Source organism: Pituophis catenifer, unplaced genomic scaffold, assembly GCF_029215685.1.
Source record: "Pituophis catenifer annectens isolate HBS135680 unplaced genomic scaffold, rPitCat1.0.hap2 SCAF_1, whole genome shotgun sequence".
Lineage (NCBI taxonomy): Eukaryota > Metazoa > Chordata > Lepidosauria > Squamata > Colubridae > Pituophis > Pituophis catenifer.
Window position 1 is genome coordinate 146,717,630 of NW_027256881.1, and position 16,580 is coordinate 146,734,209.

At 38.0% G+C, this 16,580-nt stretch overlaps 1 protein-coding gene across 1 annotated transcript in view; it reads right to left on the reverse strand.

The window, feature by feature from the left end:
- The window catches only part of FGF18 (fibroblast growth factor 18), a 71,841-nt gene that overhangs the window by 24,167 nt on the left and 31,094 nt on the right, over nucleotides 1-16,580 (reverse strand). Inside the window, exon 2 of the mRNA XM_070956152.1 lies at nucleotides 3,146-3,252. Coding sequence (XP_070812253.1) covers nucleotides 3,146-3,252 — 107 coding nt within the window. The remainder of the gene's footprint in view (nucleotides 1-3,145; nucleotides 3,253-16,580) is intronic.

Below are 16,580 nucleotides of genomic sequence, written 5' to 3' on the forward strand. Positions count from 1 at the left end.
GCGCATGTGTGAGCAAAGTGAGCATGTCTGTGGCGAAGCGCGTGCGTGAAGAGAACCAGTGGTAACACCAGTTGGAACCCACCACTGAATGTGACGCTGTGAGTTTGACACCCCTGTGTTAGAAGAAGCAATTGTTGCTGTTAGTCTTTCACACATGGCTTCTCCATTTTGGCTTTCTTTTTGTAAAATGATAACATGATGTAATATGTCATGTGTTGTTCATATGAGGTTGTATTCACCTATTTTTAAGAACTGCTAAGGACCAGATGATTTTTACTATGTCCTGATACATAAAACCATAGAACTCAAAGCGGGTATACTATACTTAGTTTTTCACGACTCTGTCTCTGTGTGTGTGTGTGTGCGTGCGCGTGCATGCATACATACATACATATACATATGTATGTACATATATGTATATATACTTATATATATACAGAGAGAGAGAGAGAGAGAGAGATTACTATATATAGTAGACCTGAAGACAGAAAAATAGAACAGACAAAAACTGAAGAGAAATTACAAAATACAAAGATCTGCAAATAAACTTGAACAACTCTGGCAAAAGAAAGCAGAGGTAATATCAATATTAACAGGCACCTCGGGTGCAATCCCAAAAACATCTGGAGCACCACTTGAACACCATCAGCATTGACAAAATCAGCGTCAGTCATTTGCAAAAGGCAGTTTCACTTGGAACAGCTTGCATCCTGTGATGATACCTTTAATACCATCAAAGAATAACATCTGCCTATCCTTGATCCTTAAGAAGGACTCATTAGGTGGATACCAATGCCAAATCCAGTCTAAACATCTGGCTGACTGTGCCAACCATAATATATTCAATATATTTGCTGCCTGACTCCCAATGACTTTAGGCAATTATTGCAGCCCAGCTGTTTGCCTAGGATGGATATTTTTTTTTCTGATTTTACATATGAAAATAAAAGAATAAGAGAGGGTAAGATAATAGCACCAGTTGGGACAGAGGAGATCTGATACAGCCCAGTGATTTATAAAACTGCAATTCTAGAAATCCCTGATCCAAGTTTCACCTCTCATGTAATCTTGTTGCATGTCATTAGGCAAGTCTCTCTTAGTGGCATTCTTCCCCCGTTCCATCTGAAATACTGGAATAACTAGCAATACAGATCCATTTTTAAAGACTGTTGGAGGAATTATAATGCATACTTCATATCAAACACATGATATGAAGTATGAATCTTTATTAATAATAATCTATTAATAGTTTGGATAACAGGATAGAAATGATTTTTCAAATAATTACTATTATTTTTATTAATTTATACTCTTCCATTTGTGCAAGAAAATTGGGCAGTATACAGATTTATTTCTTTTCCTCTCCATTCCTACAGCATCCTTGCGAAGTAGATCAGGTTGTGAGCCAGTAAATAGTGGAAGATTTCCACTTGGCTAAATGTTGATCTGAAGCTGGATCTCTAATCCGAGAGTAATCACTATACTGTACTATCACTGTTGCTAATGCTGGTCTCCTGACCTAGTAATGCCTGTTTTATCAGATTAAATAATTTGCTGTTGTGAATAAAAGTGTTCCTTGCCAGTTGTTAGTAAAAACAAAACGATACTTTTCCTAGTTAATAGGGAAGCAGTGTTATCTATTCAGGGCTTAAACAAACCAGAGACTTTATTCTCTGACTGTTTCTATTGTTACCTAGAAATAAGAATTGTAAAACAATTTTTGTGTTGGTCTTGCCTCTTCATGGTAGCCCACCATCAGTTCAAAGGACATGAGGAGAGATTGTAGGGGGTTCCCATACAGCTAGTCCTCAATTTATGACCACAATTGAGCCCAAAATTTATGTTGTGAGATATTTGTTAAGTGAGTTTTGACCAATTTTACGACATTTCTTGCCACAGTTGTTAAGGTAATCATTGCAGTTGTTAAGTTAGTAACTCAGCTGTTAAGTGAATCTGGCTTCCTTGTTTGTCCGAAGTTTGGAAAAGGTGATCCCATGACCTTAGGACACTACACCTGTCATAAATATGAACCAATTGCCAAGCACCGGAATTTTGATTATGCGACCATGGGGATGCTGCAATGGTTGTAAGTGTGAAAAAATGGTCATATGTCACTTTTTCTAGTGCCGTTGTAACGTTGAGCAGTCACTAAATGAACTATTGCAAGTTGAGACACAAAGAAGTTTGCTTAAAACTAAGTAATGTATCTTTCTGCACCTGGCTTCCAGACGTACAAATCTATTTTCTCTAAATTTAATTCACACTGTCTCCCACCACTAAACATTTAGATTCCTCCCCCCCCCAAAAAAAAAAAAATCTGATGCCAGTGTAAGAATTAATTTTGGAAGGGAGACAGGGAAGATCCTTTTTAAATATCTGGAGTCTGGATTTGCCTGTTGCCTACCTTGTCAAACTCCAAACGTGCCAAAAATGTGACCTAAACAAACCAACAAGAGCAAAACATGGGTGGGAACTAACACCCACCCCCACCCCCACCCCCGACCCTCAAAAGTAATGGATTCATTTTAATCTGAAGCTAGCAGCTAAGAGGCACAGGCAAATGTTACATAATTCATTGCATGCTTCCACTGTTTGTATATGAAGATCAAAGGTAATGAAATATTCTTGTAATATAAGAAGCATAAACCCATCCCCAATATGACCTAAAGACTGCAATATCATTTCATTTTAAACTGTTTTTATTTTAAGAGGGATACCCCATTGTCTAACATCTTAACATGTTTCTGCAGTTTTCTCTTTCTGTTCCTGCCTGTTTAAACCACCAAGGTAAGAGAAATTTCTATCACGTAATGCAAACTCCCAATTGTTTTGGAGAGAGAACGAGAGAAGCACATCTTTTAACAATTTATGCATCTGTAAAATGGAAACCTGCATGTACGCAGAGAAATCAGTAATAAAACCCCAGTGGTTAGCCACAGTACTTAATTTTATGAGTTAGGATTTTTTTTCTTCTTTTTTTCTGTTTTTAAGTAAAAGCATGAATGCTTGAAGAATTCCACATTCCTCAAATCCTGCTTTTCATTTGGGGCTGACAGGCAAAGTTCAGAACACATCATTATGGGAGTTCACAGTCACTGCTAAAGGTAACACTCATATTACAAATGAATTAATAGAAAACACTTACCTTCCCTACTAGCTTGCCTTTCCTGTTCATGCAAAGGTAAAAGTCTGTCTCTCTCCCTTTGATCCGGACTTGACTGCCAAATGTGTCTGTTTCCACTAGAAGCTGGGCTTGTAAAGGAAGAGGAAGAAGAAGGAAAAAAGAAAAAAGGGGGAAAAATTACAAGCATTTACCAGACTGGTCATAGAGTGAATGAAGAAGACGACTTCTTATATGTTCTCCAATTCAGAGACAGAGTATCATTGCTATATGACTGGAGGCATGCAGTACAAAACGAGCACACCAGCTTTCATAAATGATCCATTATATATCATAAGGAAAACTCACATGCGGTACATAATTGGGTTGTTTTTTTGGACAAAAAGACAGGCTGACAACTCTGATCAAAAGAACACCATAGAAATGAGAACAGCATTAGTTTCACACAAAAAAACAACAACCCCATTTTCTTTTAAATTTCAGGGGGCATCCGGATGTTACTGATTCCAGATTGTACTTTATATCACAAAGCCAATCCCCCTCCCCCCATTCAATCCAATCCAGGTAAATCAAGAAAAGGGGGGGGGAGTTACTACAACTACTTTTCTACTGCTACTTTGTGTGGGAGCAAATAAAGCATTAGATTAGTAAGAAAGATGGTCCTGCCACCTGTTTCAAATGGCATCGTGAGATGGGACAATAACTGCTGGCAAGAACTGGCATCTCAAATGGTGCAGCAAATCTTTTGAAATGAAGTCAAGGCTTCCAATAACTCTCCTCCTTGTCAACTGTCTCAGAATGGCACTATCACCAAATAAAGCCACGCTGAGATTCCTCAAAAGAAAGTTCCAAGAAAGTTCCTGAGATTATTTTCTTACTTCCCAGCTGCACTAGAAAAAAAGTTGTCTGCTTGACTGAATGTACTTTGAAAATTCTCCTATTAGGTTTTTCCCTGGCCACACATTATCCTAATACACCAAAGATGGAACATACATTCCTTGAGTGTCCTTACCCATTTTATTATTTCTTTCAAAACAAATGGGTCCATGTTTTATCATGCACTGAAATTCATGCATTAAAACAACAGGGGGCAGCTCATCATTGTGACCTCAAAAGTAAAAGGAATATGATACCAATTGCAGCTCACAATAGTAGAGCTCATGCCCAAACAGAGTGTGGCATGTGACATCTACGGCAAAATAATACATTGTACGATGTTCCAGCCACCCAAACCTGTCTTCTTTCAGTTTATTCCATGAATTTCTCTTCTTTGCACCTCTTCCCACCAAAATATGAGGCAGCCTTTGAAGCCACTGAGCAAGATTCAGGCCTTTTTAGGTTTTCTACTTTTCCTTAAGAGTTCTACTTTTCCTTAAGAATTCACACACACACACTTTTTACAAATCTTGACTTGTTTCTGAGCTTGTTTATAATTCCATCTTGTTTATGCAGAACACAATTTTAGCAATGGGAAGGTCCATCTTTGGAAAACGAGTCTGCTAACCTCATGAAAATCTTTCTGGACATTTTAGAATAATCTTTCTATAGTTTCAAAAGAGCATTTGTGGTGGTGGAAACAAATAAGGGCAAGTAATAAAAATTGACAGGTATGTTCTTAATTTAAGTCCGTCAATCTCATGCTGCAGATTTAGAATAAATAAGTTAACCTCGTCTGACCAGACCAAACTCAAACCCTAAATTAAAGTTGATCAAAGACGAAACACAGGGCAATTTATTCACATCATGGTTCTAAGCCCAAAGCAGGCCACCTTGACTGCAGAGAAGTGCAGTGAGCCAAGTTCCAGGAACCAGGCTCAGCAGTTTCACAGAGAGCCATGAACAGATGCTTTGGAAAAGAGATAGCAGGTGTTCCTTGGTTTAAAAAAAATGCCTGTGAGGAAGATGTTAGCAGAGATGGTAAGAAAGACCCATAAGGAACAGGGAAACAGCTTTGCCAAAGAGTTGTGAGAAAGAGCTCTTTCTGGGATCCAAGAGAGCTGCTGCCAGTCAAAACAGATAACACTGGGCACGGAAAGCCAATGGATTAACCCAGTGTGAGGAAAATTTGCCTGTTGGCCAGCATAACTGCACATTAACTTTGCTGCTTCTGTCTGCCAGTGTTGCTGCAGTTATAGGTCAAATGCTCAGGGAATTCAATCCTTCAACTTTTTTTTTTTTTTTTTTTTTGCTGTGTATAATGTTGACTGTCAGATAAAAACAATTTTTGGCAAACTCTGTCCTGTAGATTCAATAACAAATCCTAATGATAAAAAGACTGCCTACCTCACATCCTCCATTCTCTGGAGCCAAATTGTCAATTTCAATCATGTTAAAGCAAATGCCTCAGCCTCTTTTAAAATGCATGTGTACCTCTCCACTCCAAAATACTCCAAGGAAAGCTGGGCAGTTTCAAAACTACAAGATACATCACCTCTCTCTTAAAGTAAAACAAGTATGAGTAATACCCAGCCTGATTTTAATTTGAAAAGTATCACCTTAAAAAGATGTCAGTTCCCTGCTGTGAAAATCAAAACCATCTGGATGGCGTGATTTCCAATAATTAATGTAGCTCTCCTTTGACACGGTGACTAATTAAAATATGATACCCCCTGTTTTTTTTCCAAGTACCACATTTGAATTACAATTACAATAAAGTGCCAATAAAATAATGGGAATAACTTTGGAAGAAATGAAAAATACATTTTTCTGCTTTTTTGACTTGGCAAGGAATAATATAGACAAAGCTTTATGCTAGCAAGAATTAAACAAGGCAAAAGTGAAGCAGGTAACCTTTCTGGAAAAGCACAAGGAACAACTTCCAAACGTACCAAAACAAGAAGCAGTTGCCACCAAGAAACAGGTTTGAAATGCACACAATTCAGAAACAACATACTGGAATGGACAAGAACACACCCACTACGAAAGAACTTACATCTCAGTTTAATCAACCACAAGTGATTCTTGTGATTCTTGAAAGCCTTATTCTCAGAGATCTCCAGAAGTTGTCGCTGTATTGTCATTTTTAATGAGACACAGGGGGACAGAATGAAATACCCATTTTAAACTTAACACCAGTTGATGATTTTATCCCCACAAAACAAAACGAAATTTATTTTATAAACTCACAACATTTTACAACAGGGCCGCTGGTATCCTAGTCAAAGCCCCAATGGGACTCCTTGCCTTGAAAAAAGGTTACCCTCCTCTAATGCAAAGATCATAATGTGAATTTGAAATGAGGCAAATGGAATTAGCCCATTTTAGAGGCTGTGAATCCAGTTCTGGGACAGATAAATTAGCCAATTAAGTAACGGGGTACACTAAAGAAGGCAGTCCAAATTTCATTTATCATTGCTGTTCATATACAATCATGAATATTTTTTGTCCTGTTGGAGTGCCAGCACCAATTGGCGCACTGCAGCCAAATTTCTTAAATTTGTATAAATTTGCATAAACAAACAAATAAGCCTGTACATGCTAGTGCCCTCCTACAGTTTTTCAACTTTTTAAAAAAGTCTTTATGGTAGAATACAGGTAGTCCTCATTCTATGACCACAATTGAGCCCAAAATTTCTGTTGCTAAGCGAGACATTTGTTAAGTGAGTTTTGCCCCATTTTACAACCTTTCTTGCCACAGTTGTTAAGTGAATCCCTGCAGTTGTTAAATTAGTAACATAGTTGTAAAGTGAATTTGGCTTCCCCGTTGACTTTGCTTGTCAGAAAGTTACAAAAGGCGATCACACAACCCCGGGACACTGCAACCGTCATAAATATGAGTCAATTACCAAGCGTCTGAATTTTGGACACGTGACCATGGGGATGCTGCAACAATCATAAGTGTAAAAAATGGTCATAAGTCACTTTTTTCAGCGCTGTTGGTAACTTTGAACTATCACGAAACGAACTGTTGTAAATCAAGGACTAACTGTAATATTTTTTTAAGCAGCACCATATTTTCCATAAATTACCAAATGACGCACATTTGTGAGATGGATATATAAATTTGCTTGATTGAAAGACACAGAGAAATAGATAAATACCACTACAAGAGTGAGAATTACATATTATACTACAGAAATAAATATTACTGAAAATCTATAGATCTGACTTCTTTGCAGAATGGGAGGGGTTATTTGCATGAGAGAAGGGGTGAAAAGGAAAGAGTACTTAACTACTGCAGCACAACTTCCAATCCTAGCTAAACTTAATCCCCAGGATACCTGGGCCCACATTTGCAAAATAAACATAGGCTGGAACTCAAAAGAATAAAAGTCTCAAGAGGAAGGAATTTCAGAGGAAAAAAATAGCAGGCAAGGGAAACATTATGCACATATATCCTTCCCCCAAATCAACCTCTTCTGAATCAAATGTAATGTATAGCCCACCATGAGATTTGTCTCTTGAGGAAAAAACCAACTGCAATGCACTCCTTCCATTAGCTAATTCAAGATTAGTGCCAACAGACTTGTAAGCAAATTCAATCACTGAGAAACAAACAAATGTATAATTCTTTTTATCTACACGGCATAAGCAACCACAATTTCAGATGCAGGTCCAGATAAACAATCCCTACATCTTTCAACTGTGAAAATATTCAAAAAGAGTTTATTGTAAACAAATAATATATCACCACATGTATAATGTACATATGTACCGTAAATGGTTGTGGCTGGATGGATTTAAGAGGTCCTTAGAAAGACAGAGGTGAGAAGTCTAAAAAACAGAAGTATATGGATATGGCGGAAGCAAGGATGATTTGCAAGGATAGAAAGATATGGAGAGGAATAGTGGATGGTGTTAGTGTAAACAAGATTTAGCCAAATTTCCTTCTCTTGTCTCCTGCATTTACTCTTTTTTGCTCTTATTGTTTCTTACTCCTTTTAAAGTTTATATCTAAAAATTTGGGTGCAGCAATTTGAGAATCCCTGGCAAAATAAATAGTTTCCTAAAGTATGCTGAATCTTATTGGAAATTTCCACAAGGATCTATTAATTTGCTTCTCCTGCAGCGTCTCAAACTGTATCTGGAGGGATCTCTTCTGAGGAGCATGGGGGCATGTGAAGGAATGGAAAGGCAACATAGTCTATTTTATGAATGAAAATTCTGTTCTCTTCATTTGGGATACAAATCAACTCTACCTGCAAAGAGAAATTGTCACTCAGTACCATTCAGAGGATCAGGTGAGCATAACTTGTGGAACTTGAATATTTCCTTTTCTGAAAATGATTTTGCAGAATTTTTAGCTGGCTTTATAAAACAAGTATAAATATATGATCTTGTTTTCTTTTAATTCAAATGCCTGTCCTATAAATAAAACTGTCTGCAGTAGGTGAAAGGACAAATTATCTTGCTTTGATCACATAATACTTTTGGGTTAGTCTTGATGGCATTCATTAATAGTTTATTTCACTACAAGATAAAAAAAAGGACGCCTAGGCTTTTTGGGAACAATAGAAATGTGGTTTTAACACTGCCCTCTTCCAGGATTAATTAATTAATTAGTTTTATCCAAAAAGTCCTTGAATTTCCAGGTAAGTTCTCACCCTACTAAGGAAAGATCCCCCTTCATGCAGATGCTTAGAAATCACTGAATCCCAATAGAATTTTCTTGCTCAAAAATAATGTAAAAAACTCAGCCACTTCGGATATTTTTGGTGCATTAGGAAACAAGCCATACATTTCTATAAAGGGATCTTTTCTCTGCATAATATATGAAAATGTGTGAAGCAACTCTTAAAATACCCGAAATAGTATTTTCAGCCACAGCTCACATTTAGAACCCCAATTTGAAAGCTGCCATACATGATAGAAGGAGCCTATAAATAGTAAATATTATAAATAGTATGATTATATAAATCATATTCATCATTTTCCCTTTCCCCTTATTCTAGTGCATAGGAGATGTTGAAGCAGGAATTACTAAGGATGGGGCAGGGGGAGCGAGTATCTTCTCCACAATTTCTCATCTTGAGTTACAAAGCTGTGAATAATGCAATAAAAAGAAAGCAATGAAAATGATCTGTAAGAAAAATCTTGGATATGGGGTTAATATTTCCAATCTTTTCCCATATTTAATCATAAATAAATACTCTGTTCATTTTTTTCAAAGAGGGCTTAATATTCTCTTTCAGAGGAGGGTCTTGCCCTCAAGTCATTGGTACAGTCCGCATCCCGCACTGAGATATGCTCAAAATAAGGGAAATTAATATTTTCAAAGGAGTGAGGAGGATAGGTTCAGCTGGTAAATCAAGGTTGACAAAGTGGCACAGTGGTGGGTTGCTCCCGGTTTGGTCCGGTTCTTACGAACCGGTAGTAACGTCAGCGGGAGGCTCCACCCACCCACCCAGACGTCATCATGAACGATCTTGCGCATGCACAGAAACTTCTGCACGTGCGCTCCTGTTGCGAACCAGTAGTGGAGGTTAAGTAGAACCCACCCCTGAAGTGGCACTCATGTAAAAATATCCTCATTTACACTACAGCTGGCTTCTGTTTCTCTCTCTGCTTTTTGAATCTACTTTAAGAATTAAAATAATCTAGCAGCCCACCATGGAGAAGAGATAAGAACAGAAATAGAGAGGGCCAAAATCAAACAATGATTTCCTTGATCATGTCCAAGAAGATTGGTCCTTTGCAGATGAAATATGCTGTAGCAGTTGTGTAACTTTCCTACACCATTATTGTTATTTCCTACACCATTGGACGATGTTGGAGAGAGATCCTCATGGAAAATATCTATCTATATTTCCGCTAGCAATAGCAATAGCATTTAGGCTTCTATATTGCCCCATAGCACTTTGCAGTGCTCTCTGGGTGGGTGACATTATTTACATATTGCCCCGAACAATCTCAGTCCTCATTTTACTGACCTCGGAAGTATAGAAGGCTTAGTCAACCTTGAGCCCCGTCAGGATTGAACTCCAGGCTAGGGTCAGAGTTAGCCTGCAATACTGTACTTTAACCACTGTGCCACCAGGGTTCTCCCTAAGAATCCATACCAACTTGATGGCAATTAATTCTGCTCCCGTCCAATAGTGACTTCATTCTGCCTTTCCTCCAGGAGTTCAAGGTAAGGCACATGATACTCGCCTCTCCAATATCTCCCACAACAACAACCCTGTGGGTTAGGATGAACCAACACACACACACACACACACACACACACACACACACACACACACAAAGATCCTCCCTCCCTTAACAAAAATCATCATTCAGAATCAGTTAGGAAGCAGTTTCCCCCGCCTAATAACATCTGTATGAAACCACTCTGCAAGTACTTTTGCCAAGTATGTTTAATGACTAGAATCAGACATCCACATGGGTAGATTTTAAATGGCTTTTATGGATGGATGGATGGATGGATGGATGGATGGATAGATAGATAGATAGATAGATAGATAGATAGATAGATAGATAGAGATAGGCAGACAGGCAGGTGGAAATAAAATTGCAGGAGAAAACCAAGTTATGTGATCATCTTCAAAGTGGTCCTAATTTTGGCCAGATGTTCAGTTGATTTCTATTTTTATTTATTTATTAAATTGGTATGTCGCCCATCTCCCCATCTTCTGTTTAACTAGAACTATATCATCAATCCATCTGGGGCAGCTCAGAAATCAATTCCTGTTGCACAGGAGGAGAAATAACAGCACACCATCTTCTCTTCCCACATCAATCTCTTTCTAGGCAACCTGTCCAGTGTCTCCAAGGTCCTGGGCTGTTATGATTATAAATGTTCCAAGCACAAGTTAATCCGGAGGAATGTGCTGAACATTTATAAGGGCCACACGAATTCAGATTACAAGCTATGCCTAATGTAGGAGGGTATTTTCTCTATATGGTGAGCAAGTTTTATTACTCTGTGCCCACTAATAAAAGTTGGAGGGGAAATGATTCATTTTACAAATGGGAATACTTATGTTTGTATATTTACTCAAAGGAACTCACTGTAACTTTTCTCTCCCAGCAAAGTGAGAAATATCCTGAAAATAAGTTTGTTCTCTGCTACTCTGCCCAGCAGGAAAGATTCTTGTGGATCTAGAATTCAGGGAATAAGGACAGAAGGGAAACAGTAATCACAAAGAATGAACAATAGTTGTATTTCATGCATTCCTAAAGCAAACAAAACATTCTCGGGCAAATTGAGGTAAAATATTGAGGTTTGAATTCAGAGCGGTTTTCCCTAAATGGGCACAGAAGAAAAACAGGTTTTGCTGCAGGCCATGCTATAGGTGTCTGTAGGGCTCCCATTCTTTCGTAAGATATACAGGTAGTCCCCGATTTACAACAGTTCATTTGGTGACCATTCGAAGTTACAACAGAGCGGGGAAAAAGTGTCTTATGACCGTTTTTCACACTTATGACCTTTGCAGCATCCCTATGGTCACATGATCAAAATCCAGACACTTGACAACTGGTTCATATTTATGACAGTTGTGGTGTCCTGGGGTCCTGTGATCAGCTTTTGCGACCTTCTGACAAGCAAAGTCAACGGGGAATCCAGATTCACTTAACAACCGTGCTACTAACTTAACAAATGCAATGATTCACTTAACAACTGTGGCAAGAAAAGTTGTAAAATGGGGCAAAACTCACTTAACAAATGTTTCACTTAGCAACATAAATATTGGGCTCAATTATGGTCGTTACTCGAGGACTACCTGTGAAAGACAGAACTGAAAGATCTCCACTCTCTAAAGAACTCATTTATGCAAGTCAAGGTCGAACACATAGGGCCTTGAGCTTTTAGTGTTAGGGCATCGCCACCTACTGCTCCTGTGTAAAGACAATGCGTTCTTAGTGAGAGTTTTGAATTTTGCAAGTTATATGGCATTTTCTACTTGGGTTTGTTTTTTAATAAGATTTCTTGCTTTCTCTCCTGCCTGATTATACAACATGTTTGAGAAACACAAAACAATGTTCCCTAGGGGTCTTTAGCATATTTAAGTTATACACTAAAATCCACCGTAACAATTTTGTATTATCCATCTTCAGTAAGCCAAGTCGTAAATAACCTAATTCATCTGAAAACATCACTTGCAATGCCATTTAAAATAGCTATTTAATCATATACAGTACAGGCACTGATGGAAAGCCAATTTTCCAAAGCATTATTAAAATTCACTTGTGTGAACAACTGAATTGTGCAGTCATTACGTTCTGGTAACTTTGTGATAGTGTGGTACATACAAGAAATAACCAGGGAACTGAGAAACATGCAAAAACTAACCTGGGGTGGAAATAATATTTTATCGGGACTTCATGGCTCTCTAGCGAGTTAGATACTAACAGTCCATACTTCCTAACCCCAGAGAAAGGCAGGTTTTTATTTCTTCCTAAATTCCCTGTGAACATGATGGGAAGGATCATCTTACATTCCCTGAGAGAAGAAAAGAAGGTACTACTGAAGACAAAAGAAGGGATGTGGAGATGCCAAATAATTGTAGACCTGGATGCCTTTCAAGATTAACCATTAGTTGGCGGGACACTTTGTGGAATTCTAACTCAATTTTTGTAACATTTAATCAGGGCTTCTTTTTAGTTTCTTCTCTGTTCAGTTACTTGCTCGCTCCCCCGCAACTCATCTCCATCCAGAGATGATGTGGCCTATTTTTCCATTGCTGTTCCTGAGATTGCTGTTTTTGAGATATCAAATTGCTTCGTTATCATGCCCAGTCCTGTCCACAACTGTCACTCACAGGAATCATTTGAGCAAAGTGTTCACTTCTTAATATCAGCCTTCCCCCAGCTGTTGCCTTCCAGATGAGTTGGTCCCATAATTTATAGATACAGAGGGATCCTAGGTGGCAATTATGGGAATTATATTGTAATCCCGACCGATTTGAAGAGCAGGGATTGAAAAAAGCCGCTGAAGACATTGCACAGCAAAACAGAAACCTTGGCTAATGAAGCAGCATGATTGAAAAAACTCATTAACAACTCAGTTTTAGGTACTTAGAAGGCAACATTAACTTGTATGATGACACTGACTTCCAAGAAAGTGCAGATAGCATTTCCCTTGATTAGGCACTGCTATCTCTTCCAGGAGGTGAGTCCCCTCAGCCAAAGATATTATCCAGAAGGTCCTTGCCGGTCTCTTTTTTCTTCAATTTGAGGAACAACTTCAGAAGTTCAGTGTTGTATTATTTATTTACCCATGTATTTATTTAACAAATTTATATAGCTGCCGAGCTCAACTTCTAACAACATTTTTTTAAAATCCATCATATAATTAAACTATTTTATCCCATTTCCCATGGCAGCAACAATGTTACTATCAGATTAGCCACTTAATTGGCTAATTGATTGTCAGCCCGCTGACAAAGCCACATTTTTAGGGCCTTTTGGAAAAACAGCAGAGTGGGGCCACCCATACTTGGGGATAATGATGTTCCATAGGGCGGTGGCCACTACTGAGAAGGCCCTTTTTGTGGTCATACCAATCGAGAATCGAAGAACTTGTTACATGCTCTGCCTTCCCATCCTAGTGGGCCAGCAGATTCAATAGCGGAGAGGTAGTCTTTCAAATAACTTGATCCCAAGGTATGCAAGGCTTTAAAGCTGATAACCAGAACCTTTAATTATAATTTTATATATAACTGATCAGGGTCTGCAATATTGCCAAAGATGCTGCATATCCCCTCCATAACCAGTTTTCTTTGTTATGGAAGGAGGCTTCAAGGTATTTGAAGCAGAACAACTACATTCTGTAAATGCTTTGTACCAAATAGTATCAACCTTCTTAACTTATCTCTGTCTGTCTCTGTCTGTCTGTCTGTCTATCTTATTCTTTTGAGGATGGGCATCAGAATTTTAATGTATGCTATTATGTATATAGAAAAGTGACAATAAAGCAGCAGTGAAATCCACTTACCTTCACTAGCGGTTCAGGATTGGGAGTGCGCGGGAGTGCGTGGGTGCTACACATGCATGTGCCTCTTATGCGCATGTGCAGAACTTTCTGCACATGCGCAGACGGTTAAAAATGGGACATAATGACGTCCTGGTGGGTGGGCGGAGCCTCCCACCACCAGCACTATCGATTCGGCGAGCCGGATAGAACTGGGGGGATTTCATTGCTGCAATAAAGGTTCTCTCACTCACTCGCTATATATGTAAATACAGTACATATTACACACACACACACACACACCACACACACACACACACACACCATATTTTTTCTTCTCATTATTTTGTCTATTACTCCAGGGTAGAAGCTCATCGGCACTATTGCTCTTCCAGGTCAGCAGCTTGTCTCCCGTTCATTTACTGCCTCATAGCAAATGAAAGAAATTGACAGGAAACCCATGAGTGGAGGTAAAGGGTTGCTAATGTGTTTCCTATGAGAGCTGAAGGGCCGGAAATTGCAACTTCCCAGGCAAGAAGATCAATTGTACATCAGCATCTCAAGCTGGTGGGATTGTTTCTCATCTATAGTTCTGATGCTGCTATAGTTGGATGCTATCATGTTGCCAAGTGATAACTTACCAGACTGCCCGTGATTAAGAGTTGCATAATATTAACTATGTTAGATAAGCCAAAAGGTTCCTTTCTTTTAATGAGAAAAAGACTTTCCATCCTCAAAACCAAACCCTTCGGTTGGAGGAAGAAATATTGGGATTTCAAAATAAAGATCCAACCCTGAGTTCAGTCAGACCAAACTGACATGCTTTGCCACAAGAGATTCTACCCTGGTGCAAATTCACAAAATCTAAAATCCAACGTTCTCCACTCCAGTATTCATGTAAAATAAACAGGCATATTAAAAAAAGAGGGTAAGTTTTGGAAAGCTGCCTAACAAAGAGTACATATTAGGACTGGTACATTTCTTTAAAATCTTATTTTAGAAAATGTTGCACATATAATTTGGCTTATTAAAAAGAACCATGTACAAAGTTGGGAAAGAGAATGAATTATTTTTTTCTGGCATTTTTAATGGCAAAAAAGAGAAAAGATCATTATTTACTTTTTGTCACATTTATAGACCACTGAAATCCCCAAGATTTCTTGGCTGTTTACATGTCATACAAGTTTTTTTTTTTTATCTGCCAACAGAATAGAAGGAAAATTAGTTTTCTGCAGGCATGTAAAACCAATATTACCAACTCTACCAAAAATAAATTATATATATATTTAGCTGTCATTTAGCTAATAGAACATATAATAGCATATATCTAATGACACCAACAAGGCATAGATTGAGCTTAGGTTGGTCATCTTTAAAGGCCACACATATACTTCTATTGTATTATAAATCTTTTTAAAAAAAAAAACCTCTTGGGATATTTTTGTTTGTGTGTGTGTGTTTATTTATGAAACATTACCAGGGTTTGAATTTAAAGATTTGTTAAGTGAAAGGAAAATATCTACAGATACTTACAGAAGAGCATACTGTTATTCAAGGGGTTCCACATGCTTCAAAATTATTCAGAAGAAATGTTTCAGAGTGACAGTGAGCACAACTCTGTGCCGTTCATGAAAGCCTATAATAATTATCCAGGCTTTCATGGGGTGGGGAGGGGGGGAAGATGTTTCTGTGCAAGAATCACATTAAAGATAGAAGAATACTTCTTTAAGCACTCAGAATGAAGTTGATAACAGCAGTAGTAAAGATAGGGTAAGATTTTCCATAATCTCTTAAAGAAACAAAATATAAAAATGCTAACCCTGGAGCAGACAGTTAGAGTTTAGAAGTCGTGGACTCATTTATTTTTTCCCCTTCCCTCCCATTTTGCAAGCAAATCTGGCATACATATTTTACCTGGCTTTTCTTTAACAAAATATTTGCCCAAATAAGAAAAAAGTAGATTACTCAGACGATGGCAAGGCTTCATATTGATAAACTATAAGCAGTAAATTATAAAGAGGCCTTCAAACTTCACCTTGAATGCAGAGAGCAAACTGAGATAACAATATTATGGAGCAGATCAGAACCAAGAATAAAGGAATGAAGGAATAAAATATCTGATGCAGTTTTCTGGTGTTTTTCACCTCCTACTGACTGTCCTGGACATAATCAAGAGATACAATTACATTTTCAAACGTTTCCTAGGATATATCTGTCTGCTCTAGGAAACCATCTGGCATGCACTGATTTTATTTATTTAAATTTAAATGTATATGTTACCTGATTCCCAAAGACTCCAAAGTTCATAAACAAAAACATTAAATACAAAAAAAGTACAATAACAGGCAAAAATGAAAAATAAAAAAATGCAAGGATGACAAAAAAAACAACCACACCCAGATAGGTACAAAAAAAAAACCACACACACACAACCCAAGGGATCTTCACTCACCCTCACCAAAAGCAAGGATTTTGTCAGTGTTTTCACAACTCTTTCTGTTCAACTGGTCTAGAAGCTCCAGACATGTAAAGCATCAGTTAATACATCCTAGAAAGAAGTCACCTCAAAATATGAACTTACGAACATATAACAACAGGACTTGACGC